Raw genomic sequence first — 21,145 nt, 5'->3', positions numbered from 1 at the left:
TGAGGCTGGGTTTTTGTTTTATATAGGTTTAGTATAGTATACGATTCATCTATTTACATAACTCGTGATTGCATGTGCTTTAGTAACTGCTTTAGTAAACTAACTTGCCACCTTCTCGCCTCTCCCATCATTGAAAGCTGTACAAAGTTGTCCAATTTAACTTGCAGTGTCTTGCCTTATTCATCCCATCAAAAATGGATCACCTCGTGCTTTCCTGCGCAGAATTTTATTCGAATTTGCCTGATCTGCCCAGACACTAACTTGAAGATGCTCGATTGAGGAAAGTGCTATCCTGTGTACAGTTTGTGGCACCCTCGATTCTCTGCCTTTTCAGATTTTTAATTTTTTTCTGAGTTATTATGCATTGCAGGAGTGAAATTAGAGCAATGTTGGGCTTAACGCTGTCAAAAACAGCTGGAAACGTGACTTTTACAATTGCACGGGTTTGGCTTCTGTATGAAGGGCTGCTCATTAATCGGGTTTTTCCACCTTTGTTGGGGAGAATACAAGCAGCGTGGAAGATTTGTGAGTAAAAGAATGGAGCTTCTTGATTAGTTTGGTGTCGGGGTTATGGGGATATGGGGGGGGGGAGGCAGGAGAATGGGGTTGAGAGGGATAGATAGATCAGCTATGATTGAATGGCAGAGTAGACGGTGGGCTGAATGGCCTAATTCTGCTCCTATAACTTATGAACGTATGAGATTTAAGTTTGGAGATGATGCATTTTCAAAGATGAGAGCGCAGGGTTGAAAGGACCACATTTGAAGTGAAGATAGACAGAGTGAAAATGTAATCCAGAGTTAAACAAGAACTGACACAGAAGGAAAGTGCAGAACAGAATGTTAGGGACGCAAGAAGCTAATTTAGCCCATTGTTCAGTAAATCTGTAACCGAGTCCATATACTGTAGTTATCATTCCCCCAAACCCTTTAACTCCTATGATGGACAAGGTTTTATGAACTGCAGATTAAAAAATTGACAAGCAATTACTATACAGAGAAAAAAAAATCTTATTTTTAAACACTTGTGTGTAAAGTGTTTTTTGACATTATTCCTTGAGGGACCGTCTCTGGACTTCCTTGGGGTTAGAAGGAGCTTCTCACTATATCCTATCAGCTCTCCTTAATGTCTTAGAAAAGTTACCTAACCCGAACCCAAATCGAGGGAATACTAGGCTTGTTTGTGTTGTCTTCCTTTGTAATTTAGAGTCCCAATATCAATGTTAGTCAAATGTTATCAAATATCAAATATTAGTCCCAATATCAATGTTAGAGTCCCAAAATCAATACTTAATGTTAGAGACCCAATATCAATCTGGTAAATCTTCCTACAAGGTTAATGTACTTAAAATATATATATATATATTGTAGATACTCAGAGGTTCTTAAGCAAGGTAAGAGTTTTGTTTTTAAATTATTAAGTCTATTAAAAAAACCCATTTGTGTATAGGATATGAATAGTGAGTGAACCAGATGAGTCTAGAAAAGTTGGTCGAATCGAGGGAATTCTAGTCTTGTTTTATAATTTAATTGTTCGAGTCCAAATATCATTCTGGTAAATCTTCCTACAAGTTTAATGTGCTTTTTAAACAGAACATTGTAGTCAATCAGAGGTTCTTATGCAAGGTAAGAGTTTTGTTTTAAAATGATTAAGTTTATAAAAAAAAATATTTGTTTGTTGGATATGAACAATGGATATTTCTATGGCGGAGATAAATAGATTCTTAATTAGTACGGGTGTCAGGGGTTATGGGGAGAAGGCAGGAGAATGGGGTTTGGAGGGAGATGTAGATCAGCCATGATTGAATGGCAGAGTAGACTTCATGGGCCGAATGGCCTAATTCTATTACTATAACTTACGACCTTGTGGACAATGCAGCATTTATTCTCCAGCCATAATTGTTGGAGTTAAGGGCATAAAGAAGAGTCAGCAAATAAGTGGGACTGCATCTATATATTAGAAACATAGAAAGTAGGTGCAGGAGTAGGTGCAGGAGTAGGCCATTCGGTGCAGGAGTAGGCCAATTAGCTGCTCCAGGAAAGGATTGCTGGCTTCCTTCCTTCCCTGAAGTGAATGAACCAGATGAGTTAGTCTGAGAAGTAAGTACTTTTATTGTTATTGCGGCTGAAGCAAGCCTTTTGTCTGGTAATACCAGATTTAGTTAATTATTTTATTCCACAGCCGTCCTTGATGGGGTTTCAATTGATATCTCTGAATCTGGGGTCACGTGGTTGTAACCACAGTGCTACTGAGAATATAAGCGTGGAAAGGCTGATTGTGTAGTTGATACACGGGGCACAAACTCAGGATCAACACCAACAAGATAATGGATTTATTCCAAAATCCAGGGTGACTTTACCTCAAATGGTGACTGAAACTGGAAGGGAAACCTTCATCGCATAAAGGTTAGGCATGTAGTCTAAACTATTTCAGAGGGCTGGCTGTAGCCATGTTTGTCTGTCCCTGCTTCAATTAAGTGCTTGGGATGCTCATGTTAAAAGTACTTTATAAATGCAGCTTGGTGCGCAAGAAATCGCCAGTCCTGGTAAACAGGATAAGGGAAACTCTTATGTTAAAGGTCTGAAGAAGGGTCCCAACCCAACACGCCACCCACCCTTTATCTCCAGAATTGCTGCCTGACCCGCTGAGTTTCTCCAGCACTTTGCTTCTATCTAAGAGAAACTAAAGATAGGCACAAAGTGCTGAAGTAACTCAACAAGCCAGGCAGCATCTATGGAGAAAAAACGACGGGTGATGTTTCGGGTCGGACCACTAAGAGAAACTAAAGATGCTTGGGGGAGAAGAAAGTGAAAACTTCGATGGGGTAACAAAAACGGAAAGTCAAGCATCGGTGCTGGGATTAGAGTGACTGAAGGGCCGGGGGCAAGTTGAGCACTTATGGTAGGAGAGATTCAAGCACAGAAACTAGTCTCAAGCACAGAAACATCCACTCCTAAGCAAATTACAGCAGCATTTCAGCACTAAAGAGCTACCCAGAGCTACATGCAGATAAAAGCCTGACCTAAATCTTGAAATTAAATGAGTAAAATCTGGGATTGTAAAGTAGGCTGGTGCTGTGGAGAGAATACTTTTATGCTTCATTCTTCTATGTTAGAATTCAGAGTTTGGTGAAGGGATCTCACCTTAAAATTTTAACACTGATTTTTCAGATACTAATGAAACCTATACATGTGGGAAATTGGTGCAGAGCTTTAGAAATTGCATTATCAAATTAAATGGTACCAATTTCCAACATGTAAAGCCCTGTGCTCTAATATTGGTTCATTAAAACTACTGTAAGGGACTAGACTACTACTACGTCACTATTATCGATGCCACAAATATTGTAGAGCTTTGTAGAATATTTGCAACATTCCCATTGGAAATTTAGAATTTTAATGGTAAAAATTCCAGTAAATACTTTTTAATATTTAACACTCAAAAATACTTTCTGCATATTTTTTTTTTAAAAATGGTTATTTTGCTCTCAAAGTGTTAAAAGTGAACCTGCACAAATATTTCACTTTTATACCTCTATGAAAATCAAATACTTGCAAAAGACCATGATAATTAACGTGGGGGAATTGTTAGAATACTGGGGCAATAGGCAGGAGCTTCATTCCATGAATGTGTGCTTGTGCTCTATGCTGCTATGTTGGATGAGGGGTAGGGAATTCATCTGCTGTGTCAACTTTTCAAAGAGGCAGTGGCTGGACTTTGTCTCCGAAGTTCAGTTTCACGTCAATTTTGGAAGCGGAGTGCAGGAAGCAGGAACCTAGGTACGAATTGTCGACCCCAAGCTGTTTTCGCTATGCAAGGTGGTGTTATTTCGATAAACCACCAAAATAAATAAGCCCCAACCACTTATTTAAGATCAGGTCGAGATCCCCCACAGAGCTATTTGACAAAGAGGAGTGGGTTCCCTGGCATCCCAACTAACGTTTCGCCAGAAAGCCAGCACCACAGGTAGGTCTGAATGTTCACTGCGAACTCCTCTCCAGGGTAAAATGACAGCTCCATTTCCCCAGGCAAAAGCAGTCTCATCAAAGCAATTAACTGCATCTGAAGTACTCAGAGATGTGATAAGGTGCTACACAAATGCAAATATTTCTCTCTTACACAAAGGGGCTTATTCACAATGTGATTAATATAAAACATGGGTTCATATTCTAAAAACCTCGTTACAGCTCCAAATGAAATATTTATCTATTAATATATACTTTTAAAAATTATATTCAGTTTGTACCTGAGTAGATCCTTCACTTTACTTTCATGTCTCACTGTTAACCCTTGAGTGACCTTATTCTGTCTTTAGTTAGCAGCAGTGTTACTGGAGGGAACCGGTTGAGCGTTCAAACTCTTTAGTAATGTGCGGTTGGTTATACATGTAGTGATGAAGTGTATCCTGAAAGTAAGTCCCTGGTTTAAATATTTCACTGATAAGTATTCAAGTAAAATGCGGATATTTAAGAGATAATAAAACAGAGGGAGGAGGTTGTTGAGATTGTCGGGGGGGGGGGGGGGGGGGGGGGGGGGGGGGGGGGGGGGGGGGGGTTGAGGTAGGTTTGTGGTATGGGGGGGGGGGGGGGGGGGTTGAGGTATGGTTTGAGGTATGGGAGGGGGGGGGGGGAAGGGTTGAGGTATGGTGGGGGAGGCTGTAATGGGGGGAAAAGGGAGGGGGTGTGATGTACCTGAGTTAGCAAGACAGCAAACTCCGATCATGGGAGTGAGCCAGATAGTCACAGTTGTGACTATCGGGCCATGCGGAGGTGAGACAGCCATTGTCACTGGGTTGTCCAAGGCCTACAGTCCACAAAATGGCCGCCAGCGGAGGTGACACCACAAGGCCCTTGTTGCATTACGGAGGTTTTGACCGAGATGACGAATTTTAGTCAACAAGGGGGGGAGTTTTAAATCCATGATCTCAGCGCACACTTTTTTTGGGGTTCCAATGTAGGATTGGTCCTACAGGAAATTGGAGCCTGTCAAAATCAGTCTTTCCAAACTGCCAAGCCACCCAGAAAATTCAAGCACGGTAAAGCAGCAATAAGAAATACAAGGTTCCTGGACTGGGGGCCGCAGACTGAATATCCTTTCATTCGGGACATGGGGTTTTGGCCTTGTAGCACCTCGCTGCTGGATGCCATGAGCATCACTAGACGGGCACGGGAGCCGGGGCTTGGTATTCTCCATCTAGTGGATGCAGAGCACCGCATTTTCGACAGTGGAAAAACCTCCACCTAACGGAGACTGGCGGAACTTTGGACAACCCAGCGCTCTAGGCCGCTCAACTTTAGTGTCGTGCCTTTGTAAATTACTGTAAAATTCAGTACTGAGGCCAGACGTCGCACGCAAGGTCCGTGCGCAAGCGTTGAAGGTCCGTCTTTTCACATTGCTCGCCTCGAAGCGAGCAAGAAAACGCTGAGCAGTGACGACGCTAACACTTAGCCTTCCAAAGATGACCTTCAAAGCTTGCCGGGGAACTTGGCGTGCTCTGTCTGGTTGTTTGTCTTCCAAGAAGAGAGAAGTATAAAAGGAATGAGTGTGGTAAAAACAATGTCACCTGGTAATAGCCACTAAAGGGTTAACTAAAGGGCCACCAAGGAAACCGCTGAAGTGTAGGGTGGAGGGACTAAGCTCCCTCACCCCTTCCCTGGTAGGCACATATTAAACCCAAATAACACTTGAGGGGTGAAATTTGTCATTGGTCGGTGCACCTGTGCACTCCATCCGTCTGCTGAGATTCAAGGAATCTAATTGCAAAGACATTGGCAGCACAGAAGGAGGCCAATCCAACCATCAGGTGCAACGGGATTGAAGTTTGGAGATGGAATAGACTGTGCAACTACGACCGCGCCAAGCTCTTGGCGTAGGGGACCAAGGACAAATCTCGCCCCCTGTTTTGTCTCCTTCAGGATTTACTAACTGATACATTTGACTTCAATGTTCTCGACCACCTCATTCCGTGGATGTTCCTGAGGCGGGGAAATCTTGCGGGCCACCTTTCTGCTTTCCCTCTCCCTTCCTGTTGCGGTCCTTCCTGATTGCGCTCCTTGCCAAGAAATGAAGCCCAATTGGCAGCTTTGGCTCTCCATGGGCGGCCTCCGTGCTGACGGGAGGTCACCCCTGACAAGAGGAGGCTTCAGTGCTGATGGAACCAGGAGGGGGAGCGGTGTGGGAGGCCATCGAGGGGGGAGGCTTTGCGTTGGAGCTGCTCTCTTTGTTGAAAATGGCTCTGGATCGTAGGTGAACGAGCAAAGTTCCCATCCCTTGAGCGCAGCCAAAGATTCTGCTTGCCAAACGTTGCTGTAAACATTTCACTGTAGCCTTTTATCTCTGCATGCTCCTTTCCACCATTGCAATTCCAGCTGTCGGATGAAACGATGCAGGGGATATCCATGCCTTGACATTCGCCTCCATCTTCACTGTCGTCATTTAAAACGAAACGGTTGACATTGGCGATACCACCAGGCTCCTCCCTTGCACACACAACGATGAGGCAACCTTCCACTCTTCGTCAGACCACCAGAAATGTACTGACCTGAACGCGTGAGGAACACAGATGGGACTATTGGCCATTTTGTTTTGGAGATGGCTGTTTATAAAATCAGCGGTAAAGCAGCAATGGACAGCTAGTAGGCATGGCCTTCCTTCGTAAGACGGAGCACAAGGATAAAAGGACATAACCGTTGACTTACAAAATATTTGCAACTGTACCCGCATTAATGGAATGGTTCTTTTGAGTTTCCGACAAGTCGAGACAGACAAGGTGATTCGCAATGGACAAATAGCCAGGCAATTAGCCGGGTGATTGTTTATCTTTCTGTTCCTGGTTCCAAGTTTTCAACTTAAATCTACACTTCCTGATCTTCAAATACCTCCAAGAACAAGGGAGGGAAGAGTTCTGTGGGACATTCAACCTTCATGTGGAGGAAGCGGCTGGCGTGACAGGCTCCGATCATTCGCAGGTCTGTAACTTTCATCAGCAGTTTTGGCCAGAAATGTGGAATGTTGTGTTTGCGAGAGTTTATATAATGTTCAAAGGCCAGGAGGTAAGCCTCTTGGCATTTCTCTATTCGGTTTATACAGGTCAATCCTGTTCGATCTGCAAACAATAGCGAGAGTTTGTCAGTCAGGGTCCTCCAAATGGTCATCATCTTACACCTCTACAAGAGAACGTGCAACATTGCCAGGCTATCAAAGATTTACGAAATCGAGTCATACAGCACAGAAACAGGCCCAAATCAACCCTGCTGATAAGATTTTACATCTGAGTTAATCCCATTTGCCAGCATTTGGCCTAGATCCCTCCACACCAGCGTTTCTCAACCTTTTCACCCTCGTGGAACCCTTGAAATTCTTTTTCATGTCTCAGGGAACCCCTACATAAAAATTTGTATATATCTTTATTAATCTCTTTCTTTCTCTTTCATAAACTTAAAGTTCATAAGGCGAGCATAATATATTTTTCTGATCTGCAAACTGGTCAGAAGAAGGGTTTCGGCCCGAAACGTCGCCTATTTCCTTCGCTCCATAGATGCTGCTGCACCCGCTGGGTTTCTCCAGCAGTTTTGTCTACCTAATAGTTTGCTGATACCTGGTTTAAGCAACATACAACTTACGTTTTTCTCAAGTTTATTGACAATGCAAAAAAACCAAACTGAAACCAAACTGCTTGTTGAAGAGACCTCATAAGGAGGTATTCACTCACACAATAAAATCAACCATATCTGTAAAAACAAAAAATAAACAGAAAGTGATGGATTTTACTGATGGAGGCCGTGCATGCGTCTGTTCTCGAGTGAGTCACTTGATACACAAATCCGTCACGTACAGCTCCTGTCCACTGACCACCAAAGGCCGTTTCACACTGGCACCTTATAGACGTCGCTAAATATCTTCCCTATGATTATTATACTGATATAACAGGTTGAAGACCTTATTATAATACCCAAGAATTTTACAAGAATATGCCGTACGTGTATAATATAATTATGAATATGAAGTTAAACACAAAAATGACTCAAATGCATTTACATATGATTAGCGTACGTTTGCCTAGCTTGACGTCGACTAGGTTGTTGTAGACAATGTGGTAGAGGGGTCCAGTCACGACCTGCTACGACTATGACAGTCGCCAAAAAAATCGCCTAAGTGGGACAGGCCCATATACCCTTTGCTACATCTTAGCTGCAGTGTCTACCATCTACAAGATAGATTTCAGTTACTCAGCTGATAGCAGCTCCCATATCTACAAAGAAGTTAAGTTGAGTTTATTGTTGTCCACATGAGCATGGTGACGTACAGATACAATGACAATCTTGCTTGCAGCAGCATCACAGGCACAGTGACTCAGACAACGCATACATTACATGGCATAAGTGAAAAGGAAAAGACTGCAAAAACAAGACATTCGTGCAAAACACAATTTGAGAATAAATCCACGGTGGTGCAGGAGGTGGTCCGTGGTGTTCGGTTGCTGAGGTAGGATTAGACTCGTTCAGGTCTGCTCAAGAACCCGATGGTCGTGGGGAAGTAGCTGTTCCTGAACTCGGTGGCGTGGGACCTCTGGCTTCTGTACCTCCTGCCTGATGGTAGGGGTTGAAAGGCAACCAATCTCTCGAAGCAGTTCATTACGGTGGATGTATGGGCTACTGGATGGTAGTCATTGTGACAGGTCCACCATGCATGTTCTTCTTGGTACGATAGATGCCCTAACAGGTGGAAACCGTACTAGTGGGAGGTTGAAGTTATTGAATATTCCACCTAGTTGGTCCCCACAGGTCTTTTACCATCACCCACACACTTTGGATGGATCCAGCCATTGCAAGTGCTCTGATGCAGGTCTCAGGAGACTGGGATCACGGAATCAGGGGCTGTAGGGGATCTCGTAGGCATTGAGCTCCTCTGTAAATGAGGCGTTGTTGCCATTTATGCTCAATGTAGGAAGTGATGATGTGCAAGCCCCTTCACAGCAGTCCAGCATCTGCCCGTGACTCCAGCCTAGTCTGGAATGGTCTCTTTGGGCTGGTGATGGGCGTGCTGGATTTCTTGTAAGTCTCTGGATAGTCGGTACTAAACACCTCAGATCTAGCCTTCAGCAGGTCGCCACTCTCCTGGCTCATCCAGGAACCTCTGGTTGGGGAAGACTCGGAATGTTTTTTGTTGGCACACGCTCGTCCACACATTTCTCGATGCTGTGGGTGACGACTCTGGCATTTTCATTCTGGCCCCTTGATGTATCCTTGAACATGGCTCAGTCCACCACTTCAAAGCAGTCCCCCCAAGCCACTCCTCTCCTGACCAACGGGTGTCAGAAACGTCACCTATTCCTTTACTATTCCAGAGATGCTGCCTAACCCGCTGAGTTAACTCCAGCTTTTTTGTGTCTAAACCTCGCTATGTGGAATGGTCAGCATTTAGTCTCCAGATTGGGGGGACAAGGCCACCATGATGGGTTTGTCCTGAAGCAGACACCGTCACCTCTACATTTCGTCCTGAGACCGCCTTCTGGTCCGTGCGAAAGATGGAAAAACCTTCGGGCAAGAGCGCCGTGTTTGGAGAGTTGGCGATGGGCCGCGCCTCTGTGAAACGGAGCACGTAGCGGACCATAATATCCCTTTGTTGCAGCACCTGTCTTGCTCTTAAGTCTTCAGTTGTGTTCTCCGGTGAATGTACATTGGTCACTTGGTCGATGTTGACTCTTCTGTATCTGTCTGCATGCAGGAGGAAGCACGGCCAAGCGGTGAGGTTTTCCAAAGTCCAGGCAAGGGATGGGGTTCCAGATGTTCCTGATGGTGGTCCAGTGCCCCCTGGTGTTGAAGGCGATGTGTGGACATACTTAGACAGACTCTTCTTCAAGCTACAGAAACAAGGAACTGCAGATGCTGGTTACCACAAAGTGCTGGAGTAACTCAAGAGGGTCAGGCAGCATCTCGGGGGAACATGGATAGGTGACATTTCGAGTCGGGACCCTTCTTCACACTGTCTGCAGAAGGGTCCCGACCCAAAACATCACCTATCATCCATGTTCAGGAAGGAACTGCAGATGTTGGTTTACACCGAACATAGATACATAATGCTGGAGTAATTCAGGGGACAGGCAGCATCGCTGGATGGAAGGAATGGTCTGTCCCGCTGAGTCACTCCAGCATTTTGTGTCTATCTATCCATGTTCTCCAGAGAATGCTACCTGACCTGCTGAGTTTATCCAGCACTTTGTGTCTTCTTGAAGTCCCAAGCGATGATGAAGGAGTCACGGAGTACACCGTTTCTTGATCGCGGCACTCCATTCCTCGAATGCTCGCCTGACATCTGCCCTATACTGCAGTCAGGATGCTGATGGAGAACTCCCTTGGTACTTTCTCACCTCCAGTCGTCGTGTCCCCCCCCCCCCCCCCCCCCCCCCCCCCCCCCCCCCACCTCACCTCCCTCCCAACCTCCATCTTTCAGTCTGAAGAGGAATCCGACCCAAAACGGCACCTATTCCTTTTCTTCAGAGATGCCGCCTGTCCCGTTGATATTAACTCCAGCATTTTGCACCTGTCTAAACTTTGCTACTTAGAATGGTCAGCATTTAGTCTCCGTGTTGGGGGGGGAACAGGAGTGGGACAAGACCACCACATCTGAGCACCGTGATGGGTTTATCCTGATGCAGACTCCGTCATCACGACATTTTGTCCCGAGGCCGCCTTCTGGTCCGTGCGATAGATGGAAACACCTTCGGGCAAGAGCGCCGTGTTTGGAGAGTTGGAGATTTTCCGAGTCTCTGTGAAACAGACCACAATATCCTTTTGTTGCAGCACCTGTCTTGCTCTTAAGTCTTCTGTTGTGTTCTCCAGTGATTGTACATTGGCCACAATAAAGCTTGGGTGTGGTGGTGTGGGGGTAGGTGGTGGGGTCGGATGCTTCAGTCGTAAGTGAGGACCTCCCTGGCGACCACGTTCTCTGAACGGAGGTTTTTCCCGGCGCTGCGCTTGTCTTCTAGGGGCAGAGTCCATCCACCGAGTCCATCGAACGACCGTGAGTGTGATTACATGGCTTCAAAGCCCGTTCCCTACTGCTGTAGTTCTGGCTGCAAATTTCAGGTGTAAAAGGGAGGAACATTACTCCAGCATTTTGTGTCTATCTTCGGTTTAAACCAGCATCTGCAGTTCCTTCCTACACACGAGTATACAAGTGCTCTGCTGCCCACTGCCCGCAAAATGTCACCTCCGTTAGACACCATCTTGAGAAGTAACAGGTCAAATTGCTACATCTCTCGTTCCCCTCTCGCCCAACTCTCAGTCTGAAAAAGGGTCTCGACCCGAAACGTCACCTAGTCCCCAGAGATGCTGCCTGACCCGCTGCGTTACTCCAGCCTTTTGTGCCTGTCTATGGTTTACACCAGCATCTACAGTTCCTCCTTACACAAGGACAAACTCCATTATGGGCTGCCAGTTCTAGCTGTTTAAACATAGAAACATAAAAAATAGGTTCAGGAGTAGGCCATTCGGCCCTTCGAGCCTGCACCGCCATTCAATATGATCATGGCTGATCATCCAACTCAGTATCCTGTACCTACCTTCTCTCCATACCCCCTGATCCCTTTTACCACAAGGGCCACATCTAACTCCCTCTTAAATATAGCCAATGAACTGGCCTCAACTACCCTCTGTGGCAGAGAATTCCAGAGACTCACCACTCTCTGTGTGAAATTTTTTTTCCTCATCTCAGTCCTAAAAGATTTCCCCCTTATCCTTAAACTGTGATCCCTTATTCTGGACTTCCCCAACATTGGGAACAATCTTCCTGCATGTAGCCTGTCCAACCCCTTAAGAGTTTTGTACGTTTCTATAAGATCCCCCCTCAATTTTCTAAATTCTAGCGAGTCAGTGCATCAGGCATAACTGTTCATTCGCCTGTGACCTCCCTGTCCAAATCGGAATCTATGTGCGATCGACCTTACCCGCTACATTTGGCCATTTCTATATCTACTGTATCCATTGTTCTTGGTGATGGCCTCCTATATATCGGTGAGACCAAGTGCACATGGGCGATCGTTTTGCTTTACTCCTCCGCTCAGTCCACCTTGACCTACATGGTCCCATGCTTGCCGAACACTTTAACTCACCTCCTCCACTGTCAGAGTGAGGCTAAACACAAGTTGGAAGAACAGCCCCATATATTTCGCTTGGGCAGCTTACAACCCAGCGGTATGAATATTAACTTCTCTAATTTCAAATAACCTCTGCATTCCCTCGCTCTCTGCCCTTCCCACACCCTACTCATCCTGCTAGTATCACTGTTCGTATCCCTTCGTTATCACCTCTTTCCACAGCCAACAATGAACCATTGTGGGCTCCACTTTCCTGAGTCATCGGTCCCCTCTCTGATGTGTACGGAACCTTTTCATACCTTTAGTTTCCCTCTCCCCTGACTCTCAGTCTGAAGAAGGGACTCAACACGAAACCTGTAACTTTTCTCCCGAGATGCTGCCTGACCCGCTGAGTTACTCCAGCATTTTGTGTCTATCCTGGCTGTTTTTATAGGCCTTGGATAAGTCTTTCCACAACTAGCTCCATGAAAACCAGCATACCCGGTCATGGCGGTGTGACCTTGGGAAGTCTAGACTTGCGGTCCATGAGAACAGAAGGGTAGCAGGCTGCCCGGCTCTTTGTGCCTGTTCCATCATTCAGGACGATTACTCACACCTCACTGCCACTTTGCTGCACTGATCTCAATTCCCTTGATTCACATAATGTGTTAATATCCCCAGGGAGCCAGTAGCTGCTTTGTTGCTATTCTTCAATCACAGAAACTAATTGTTTTCTAACACACAAATGGCATCGAGGGCTCTAGGGATCGGGCAGGAAATGGTTACGTTTCGGGATCTGTCACGATGCCATCAAGACGGGAAACGTCAGCGTTACTTTTAGACTTGAGAGATACAGTGCGGAAACAGGCAATTAACCTGCAAACCTGTACGTCTTTGGAGTGTGGGAGGAAACCGGAGCACCCGGAGAAAACCTATGTGGTCACAGGGAGAACGTACAAACTCCATACAGACAGCACCCGTAGTCAGGATCCAACATGGGCCTCAGGCACATTAAGGCAGCAACTCTACCGCTGCACCACTATGCTGCCCTAGCCATGTTCTCCAGGGATGGTGCCCAGGAGACATTTCATGTCTTCCAGTGCCATTTCCAGCCCTGGAGGGTGATGGTAACTTAGCCATTGTGTACATCCAAACCAGAGATGGGTGTGTTTCTGGGCAGTAAGGGGATCAAGGGATATGGGGATAGTGCTAGACAATGGCACTGTGGAATGGGCGACAGTTATTTCTCCTTTACTCCTATTTCTTAAGCTCTCATGAAATGTGGTGGCAGATTTATAAGGGGCTAACACCTCCTCTTGCTTCGTACTAAAGTGCTGGAGGAACGCAGCAGGTATCCAGCTCTTTGTGTTTTGCTGAAGATGACATCTGCAGTCTCTTGTGCCTCTATCTCCGCCTGTTTCTCTTTCTCACCAAGCCACAAACCTGACCTTCACGCAAGGGAGAAGACATGTGGAGAGATAATAGTTCTCTTGTTACTCTTTGACATTGGCAGTCAAAACAAGGTTGGTTTTAGCGCAGCGATAGCTCACTGGAGTCGCTTCAAGGGAAGGAAATGAATGTTAATCCACCTGGCCGAGGAGTGTTTACCTGAGGACATCAATAAAACGGCCTGCAGCAGAGCCACCTCTGTGTCGTCCAGACTGAAGGCCGATAAGGATTTGCCCAGCTCAAATATGGCATCGGAGACAACACCAAGCCCCCCGTTCTTCAGCTGTTCTCTCTTGACGGCCATCTCCCCGTTTAGCGTCAGCGTCTCGCTCTCCGCATCGTATCGGACAGCAGCTCTCAAAGACATTATCTCCATACAGCAGCCCTTCAGAAGGATGATCTGGTCCTCACATGGCAGCTACAGAAAGAGTAAACGGAACAAGCTGTAGGCAGCGGCAGGACATTCAGCAAGAGGGCAGGTGAGAGGTCCAAGGTGCTGGAATGCCAGGTTCACATTGTCACATCCCCACCTGATCGGAATGTAATAAACACACTCCAAGGACACTGAACACAGAACGTGCTGCATTCCTTTACATCCCGGCAACATGGAATTGTTCTATTAATGATCTGCCTACACGTCCAAGTACCCTTTTAAAAATATTGCTTGCAATTGACCAGGGTGATCTTGCCCTGTTGTATAACCCTGACAATTCAGCTACGTGCTGCTGAGTGCTAAATTGGGCTGTCCCACTTGGGCGACCTAATTGGCGGGTTTAGAAGAGTTTGAAAAAATGACATGTTGAAGACCTCCTTCGGCTATGTTGAAGACTAGCTTCGACTATGTTGAAGACTAGCTACAACTAACTTCGGGAAAATTGGACACCGAATAGTGGAGAGTGAAGTCGACCTCCTTCGATCTCCTTCACCTCCCTTCGACTTTGATGAAGACTATCCACAACTACCATCGGCTACCCTCGATTACCTATGACTAACATGCCGACCTACTACGACTAAACCTACGAGTTAAAAAAGTATCGATTTTTTCCATGGCGACCTTTTTTTACCCGCAGGCATTTTTTAACATATTGAAAAAAACGCCGCGACCTAGCTGAGGACTCGGGTACGCGGAGACCACTCTCGAGCATGAAGGAGAGTTACGAAGACCTCCTACGACCTCGTGTCGACCATGCTGCGAGTACGAGTCGAGGGCAAGCTCGCCAGAACTCGTGGATTAGGTCGCCCAAGTAGGACAGCCCCTTCACTTTCATGCAATTCATTTGGATAATCAGAGCTTTGGGGTGGCACAGCTAACCTAACAGTGCCAGAGACCGAGGTTCGATCCTGATCTTGGGTGCTGTCTGTGCGGAGTTTGCACGTTTTCCCTCTGACTGTCTGGGATTCCTACTGGTGCTCCGGTTTTCTCCCAATTCAAAAATTGTACGGGTTTGTAGGTGAATTGGCCTGTAAATTGTACAGTTCCTTGAACATCGTCTTCTTTGATCTGCTCTTTTTCACACCCTTGTACCCTTCCATATCTCCTTTCCCTCTCCCCTGACTCTCAGCCTAAAGAAGGGTCTCAACCTGAATCATCACCCATTGCTTCCCTCCAGACATACTGCCGCTGAGTAACCCCAGCATTTTGTGCCTATCTTCTTCGTAAATTGCCACTAGTGTTTCGGGAGTAGATGTGAAAGTGGAATAATATAGGATTAGTCTAGTTTAGGCTAGTCGAGTCTAGTTTAACTAGGCTAGTCTCGTTTAGTTTAGTTTAGTTTTTTTTCTAATTAATAAAAACAAAACTAAATTAAAACGAAACGAAACTAGACCAACGTGAAGAGTGATCGATGATCCCCGTGGACTTAGTGGTCGTTGGGCCTGTTTCCATGTTGTATCTTTCAATCAATTACTCAAAAGGTTGTGTGGCCACGTGCCTGTCTCCGCATCATGAACTTGTTCATTGCCAAGTTTTGTTTTTACACCATTGGCCGTGACCTGAGAATACTCGGGGTCGTCGGAGTCCACGGCTGGGGTCTGGGTCGGCTCCACGGAGTCTTTAGGGGAGGACCTGGCAGATAGTTTGGTGCAGCGCTCCATGATGGCGCCCACAGACCTGACGTGGTAAGGGGGAAGAACAATGAACATTGGAGGACCTGCCGTGGGAGGACCACTGTGAGGGATGGGGAAAGGGGGGGAGGGGGAAGAACAAAGGCAGACCTGGCGCGGGATACTTTGTATCTTTGTAACTTGTAAGCGCCCTTTATGTGGCGGTTATTTGCATACCTTGGGTAAAGCAAGCAAAGAATTTCACTGTGACCGATCACATGTGACAATCAAACATTCATTCATTCATTCATTGAACAGGTTATACATATTAAAAGAACGCTAAGTTAAGTCAACTTTCACCAACAAATACCTCTGAGAACATGGGCAGTTTTTTGGCAAAATCCACAACTCTGGTAATGGCTGGGGTGATAATCCTGGTGAACTGGCTGAAGGCTTCCAGGTCGACTTTATCTCCTTCCGCTGTGGTCATCATGGGAGACTGACCAATGTCTTCTGGCTGTGGGAACAGAAGGGGCATTGTACGAATCAAACTACAGGAAAACACACGATGGGAGTCAGGGTCACTGTGTCCGGCTTTGATCAGGGATCATCAGGTCATCAGGTCATAATGATTGGAGCAGAATTAGGCCATTCGGGCCATCTACTCTGCCATTCTAACATGGCAGATCTATCTTTCCCTCTCAACCCCATTCTCCTGCCTCCTCCCCATAACCCCTGACACCCATATTAATCAAGAATCTACCTATATAATATCCATTGACTTGGCCTCCGCTGCCATTTGTGGCAAAGGATTCACCACCCTCTGACTAAAGAAATTATCGTTGGATAATTAGGAAATAAAGTCAGCGTGTCAGTGGGTCCCCCACCCTAGTCTTCCTGCTAGTTCCACGGTTCACACCCTTCGTTATCATCTCTTCCCCAGTCAACAATGGGCCATTGTGGGCTCCACCCTTCCTTGGTCATCTGTTGCCGGCCCTGCTTTGTTCTGGCCTTTTCTTACCTCCAGTTCCCTCCCCTCTATTTTCGGTCTGAGGAAGGTTCCCGACCCGAAACGTCACCCATCCTTTTTCTCCAGAGATGCTGCCTGACCCGCTGAGTTACTCCAGCGCTTTGTGTCTATCTTCTTCACTGAGTCTAAATCCTGAAATTCCCCATCCAAAACTCAGACCACCATGAGGGCTGCATCGGTCCAAGAAAGTGGCTCACAAACATTAAGGATGGGCAATAAATTGTGCCCTTTGCCAATAATCTTATTTTTAATATGTTTTATTATTTTTTTTTAATTTTTTTTTTTTAATGATTTTTTTATGATACTGCCTGTAAGGGAAATTCATTTCGTTGTCTCAAATTGAGACAATGACAATAAATTTGAATACAATGAATACAATACAATCTCCCAATGCAGAAATACATTCAAGTACATTCAAGTAAATCAAGTAATTCAAGTATATTCAAGTATTCAAGTAAATCAAGTACATTCATTCAAGTACATTCATTCAAGTAAGTCCGGTGGGATTCAAAGGACGAAGAACTCCAATGATTAGAAATCGCTATTTTAATGTAATCTTTGGGGCGGCATGGTGGCGTAGCGGTAGAGCTACTGCCTTACAGCGCCAGAGACCCCGGTTCGATCCTGACTACGGGTGCTTGTCTGTAGAGTCTGTACGTTCTCCCTCGAAACCTGCGTGGGTTTCCTCCCACACTCCAAACACGTGCAGATTTGTAGATTAATTGGCACGGTATAAACATTTGTCCCTAGGGTGTGTAAGCGTGCGGGGATCGCTGGTTGGTGCAGACGCGGTGGGCCGAAGGGACTGTTTTTGCACTGTGTCTCTAAACTAAACTAAATTCTGCAAAGTTTACCCTTGCTGACTGACCAGCTGTGTCTCTATTTATGCAATTAGCCAAATTCAACTTCAGCACCAAGTGTACAAATTCATTGTTTAAGCGTTGCCCAGTCTGAAGAAGGGTTTCGGCCCGAAACGTTGCCGCAGTCTGAAGAAGGGTTTCGGCCCGAAACGTTGCCTATTTCCTTCGCTCCATAGATGCTGCTGCACCCGCTGAGTTTCTCCAGCTTTTTTGTGTAACCTACAAATTCATTGTGTTCCACTCTGTCTTTGTTCAATTCACTCCCCGGCACATTCTCCCCATACAGTTCACCTCGTGACACAGTCACCCAGTTTAGTTCACTTGGTGGCACTATCCCCCGACACAGCACGGTGGCGCAGCAGTAGAGTTGCTGCCTTACAGCGCCAGAGACCCGGGTTCGATCCTGACTGTTGGGTGCTGCCTGTCCGGAGTTTGGAAGGTCAGGGCGGTACAGCGGTAGAGTTGCCACCGTACAGCGCCAGACACACAGGTTTGATTCTAACTGCGGGTGCTGTCTGTACGGCGTTTGTACGTTCTCCCTGTGACCTGCCTGGGTTTTCTCCGCGATCTTCGGTTTCCTCCCACACTCCTGAGACGTACAGGGAGAGATAAGAGAAGCAGGATGGGGGGGCGAGGGGGGAGGCTTATGTAGACAGTTGCGATGGTCAGAAGGGAGGCGGACTGCTACATCTGTATCGTCCGCTCTGTGTAGAACAGGCCTCTGTTCTTGTTTCCTCCCCGCTGCCACTTTGAACTGAATATTCCCCCGACATGCCCGGGAAGGAAATCCAATCAGCCGATTCTGGTCTGCGTTTTAATCCAGGGCCGGGAGACTAAATGACCACCTAATTCCCCTCCAACCATCATTAACAACCAGGAAATCAAGCCTGTGCCAGTGAGTGATGATTTTCGTGGTAATTTAGCAGCAGTCAGCTTCCCTGGCAACCCCGTTTATTACAGCCCTGATCTGTTTGGAATCGACAATAACACTATGATTGAGCAGGAGTCTTCACGTTACTGGATCCGGTTCAGCAAAGCAATGGTCAATTCCTTGCAAAAATCTGCAATAATTTCATGTGATAGGAGCAGAATTAGGCCATTCAGCCCATCAAGTCAACCTCGCCATTCAATCATGGCTGATCTATCTTTCCCTCTCAACCCCATTCACCTGCCTTCTCCCCATAAATTTACAACAACCTACAACAAGTACACTGGCACTAGCCTATGCACTATCCTATGCACTATTTACAATTTTACCATAGCCAATTAACCTACAAACCTGTACGTCTTTGGAATGTGAGAGGAAACCGGAGCACCCGGAGAAAACCCACGCGGGTCACGGGGAGAACGTAAAACTCTGCACAGATAGTGTCCATAGTCAGGATCGAACCCGGGTCTCTGGCGCTGGAAGTGACAACTCTACCGCTGCACCACCGTGCCGCCCTTGTGCTGTTGAAAAAAGATCATTTCTTGGGGCATTGGGGCATTCATAAGTTCATAACTGATAGGAACAGAATTAGGCCATTCGGCCCATCAAGTCCACTCCGCCATTCAATCATGGCTGATCTATCTCTCCCTCCTAATCCCATTCTCCTGCCATCGCCCCATAACCTCTGACACCCGTACTAATCAAGAATCTATCTATCTCTGCCTTAAAAATATCCATTCATTTGGCCACCACGGCCTTCAGTGGCGAAGAATTCCGTAGATTCACCGCCCTCTGACTAAATAAATTCCTCCTCATCTCCTACCTAAAGGAACGTCCTTATATTCTGAGGTCTTGACCAGTCGTCCTAGACTCCCCCACTAGTGGAAACATCCTCTCCACAGCCACTCTATCCAAGCAGCCTTTAGACTCTGGAATGAATGGGAAACCTTGACGTATAATAACCATATAACCATATAACAATTACAGCACGGAAACAGGCCATCTCAACCCTTCTAGTCCGTGCCGAACACATAATCTCCCCTAGTCCCATATACCTGCGCTCAGACCATAACCCTCCATTCCCTTCCCATCCATATAACTATCCAATAATCACCCATTCTATTGTTACAGTGAACAACTCTTTCCTGCTTTTTGATCTCTGTATCTGCTGCTTGAGCATAAATAAATCGATTTCACATCACATCAGTAGGTGCGATCCCTCACAGCAGTTCCTGCACCTTGTGATACCGAGAAACTTAAAAGCAAAGTAACGTAGATGAAAAACAAGGGGCCAGCTTAAACACAGACAGGCGAGCTGTGCTCAACTCGGGCCACATGACTTGGAGTCATAGAGTGTTACAGTGTGGAAACAGGCCCTTCGGCCCAACTTGCCCACACCAGCCATCATGCCCCATCTACACTCGTCCCACCTGCCTGCGTTTGGCCCATATCCCTCTAAACCTGTCCTATCCATGTACCTGTCTAAATGTTTCTTAAACGTTGCAATAGTACCTGTCTGCTAATAAATTAGAAACATAGAAACATAGACAATAGGTGCAAGAGGAGGCCATTCGGCCCTTCGAGCAAGCACCACCATTCATTGTGATCATGGCTGATCGTCCCCAATCAATAACCTGTGCCTGCCTTCTCCCCATATTCCTTGATTCCACTAGCCCCTAGAGCTCTAACTAACCCTCTCTTAAATCCATCCAGTGATTTGGCCTCCACTGCCCCCTGTGGCAGGGAATTCCATACATTAAAATACATTAAATTAAATGCGCGATCAATAACACCCGAGAGTCTGGAAAATCTGCTAGTGCATCACCACAAAGTCCTAAATGTGTGGGATTAAAGGAGTTTTACTGGATGGGTCAGGACATCTGAGAAGTCCAGGCATAGGAACAGTGCTCAGTGTAATGATGGCACAGGGTGAATATTTGTCCTTACCAGAAATTTCCGTTTCTGCTTCCAGTGGCTGCCTTGTGCGTTGGTTGTCATGTGGGCCTCCGTGGCAACCCGGATCAACTCCCATTCCTCGCTGTTGGGCTCGGGCCTGGTCTGCATGGTCTTCACCACCTCCTCCCGCCTCCGCTTCTCCCGGTTATCTTCGATCAGCTTCCTCTTGGCGATGCGCTTGCCCTCATCCAACACCACTGGTGAGGAAGGAAGACGCCTACTTTAGTCTAGTTTAGTCTAGAGACGCAGCGGGTAAAAACAGGCCCTTCGGTCCACCGAGTCCGGGTCGACCGGCGATCCCTGCACGTTAGCGCTATCCTACACACACAAGGGACATTGTGCATTTACACCAAGCCAAGTAACCTACAAGCCTGGGCGTCTTTGGAGGAAACCAGAGAACCCGGAGAAGACCAATGCAGGCCAAGGGGAGAACACACAAACTCCATACAGACAGCACCCGTAGTCGGGATTGAACCTTGGTGTCTGGTGCTGTAAGGCAGCAACTCTATCGTTGCACCACTGTGCCGCCCTGACTTGTAGTTAGTTCCTTGTACAGCAACCTGGCAGGGAGGCAAGTGCAGTTGGGGTGGCAGCGGTATAGCTGCCTTATGTCCCTGTCCCACTTAGTAAACCTGAACGGAAACCTGTGGAGACTTTGCGCTCCACCCAAGGTTTCCGTGCAGTTCCCGGAGGTTTTTGTCAGTCTCCCTACCTGCTTCCACTACCTGCAACCTCCTGCAACCACCTGCAATCTCCGGGAACCGCGCGGAAACCTTGGGTGGGGCGCAAAGTCCACAGAGGTT

At 46.6% G+C, this 21,145-nt stretch overlaps 1 protein-coding gene across 3 annotated transcripts in view; it reads right to left on the bottom strand.

The window, feature by feature from the left end:
- Window positions 1-4,609: 4,609 nt before the first annotated feature.
- Window positions 4,610-21,145, bottom strand: part of LOC129710183 (thyroid hormone receptor alpha) — a 383,361-nt gene continuing 366,825 nt past the window's right edge. For all 3 annotated transcript variants that reach the window (XM_055656977.1, XM_055656978.1, XM_055656979.1), the window contains 4 exons: window positions 20,334-20,539; window positions 15,939-16,085; window positions 13,685-13,943; window positions 4,610-7,105 (listed from right to left, as the gene is read on the bottom strand). In XM_055656977.1, coding sequence (XP_055512952.1) covers window positions 6,855-7,105; window positions 13,685-13,943; window positions 15,939-16,085; window positions 20,334-20,539 — 863 coding nt within the window. In that variant the 3' untranslated portion in view covers window positions 4,610-6,854. The remainder of the gene's footprint in view (window positions 7,106-13,684; window positions 13,944-15,938; window positions 16,086-20,333; window positions 20,540-21,145) is intronic.

Source organism: Leucoraja erinacea, chromosome 27 (genome assembly GCF_028641065.1).
Source record: "Leucoraja erinacea ecotype New England chromosome 27, Leri_hhj_1, whole genome shotgun sequence".
Classification (NCBI taxonomy): domain Eukaryota; kingdom Metazoa; phylum Chordata; class Chondrichthyes; order Rajiformes; family Rajidae; genus Leucoraja; species Leucoraja erinaceus.
Note: the sequence above shows the minus strand (reverse complement) of the source record. Positions and strands in the feature narration are given on the sequence as shown.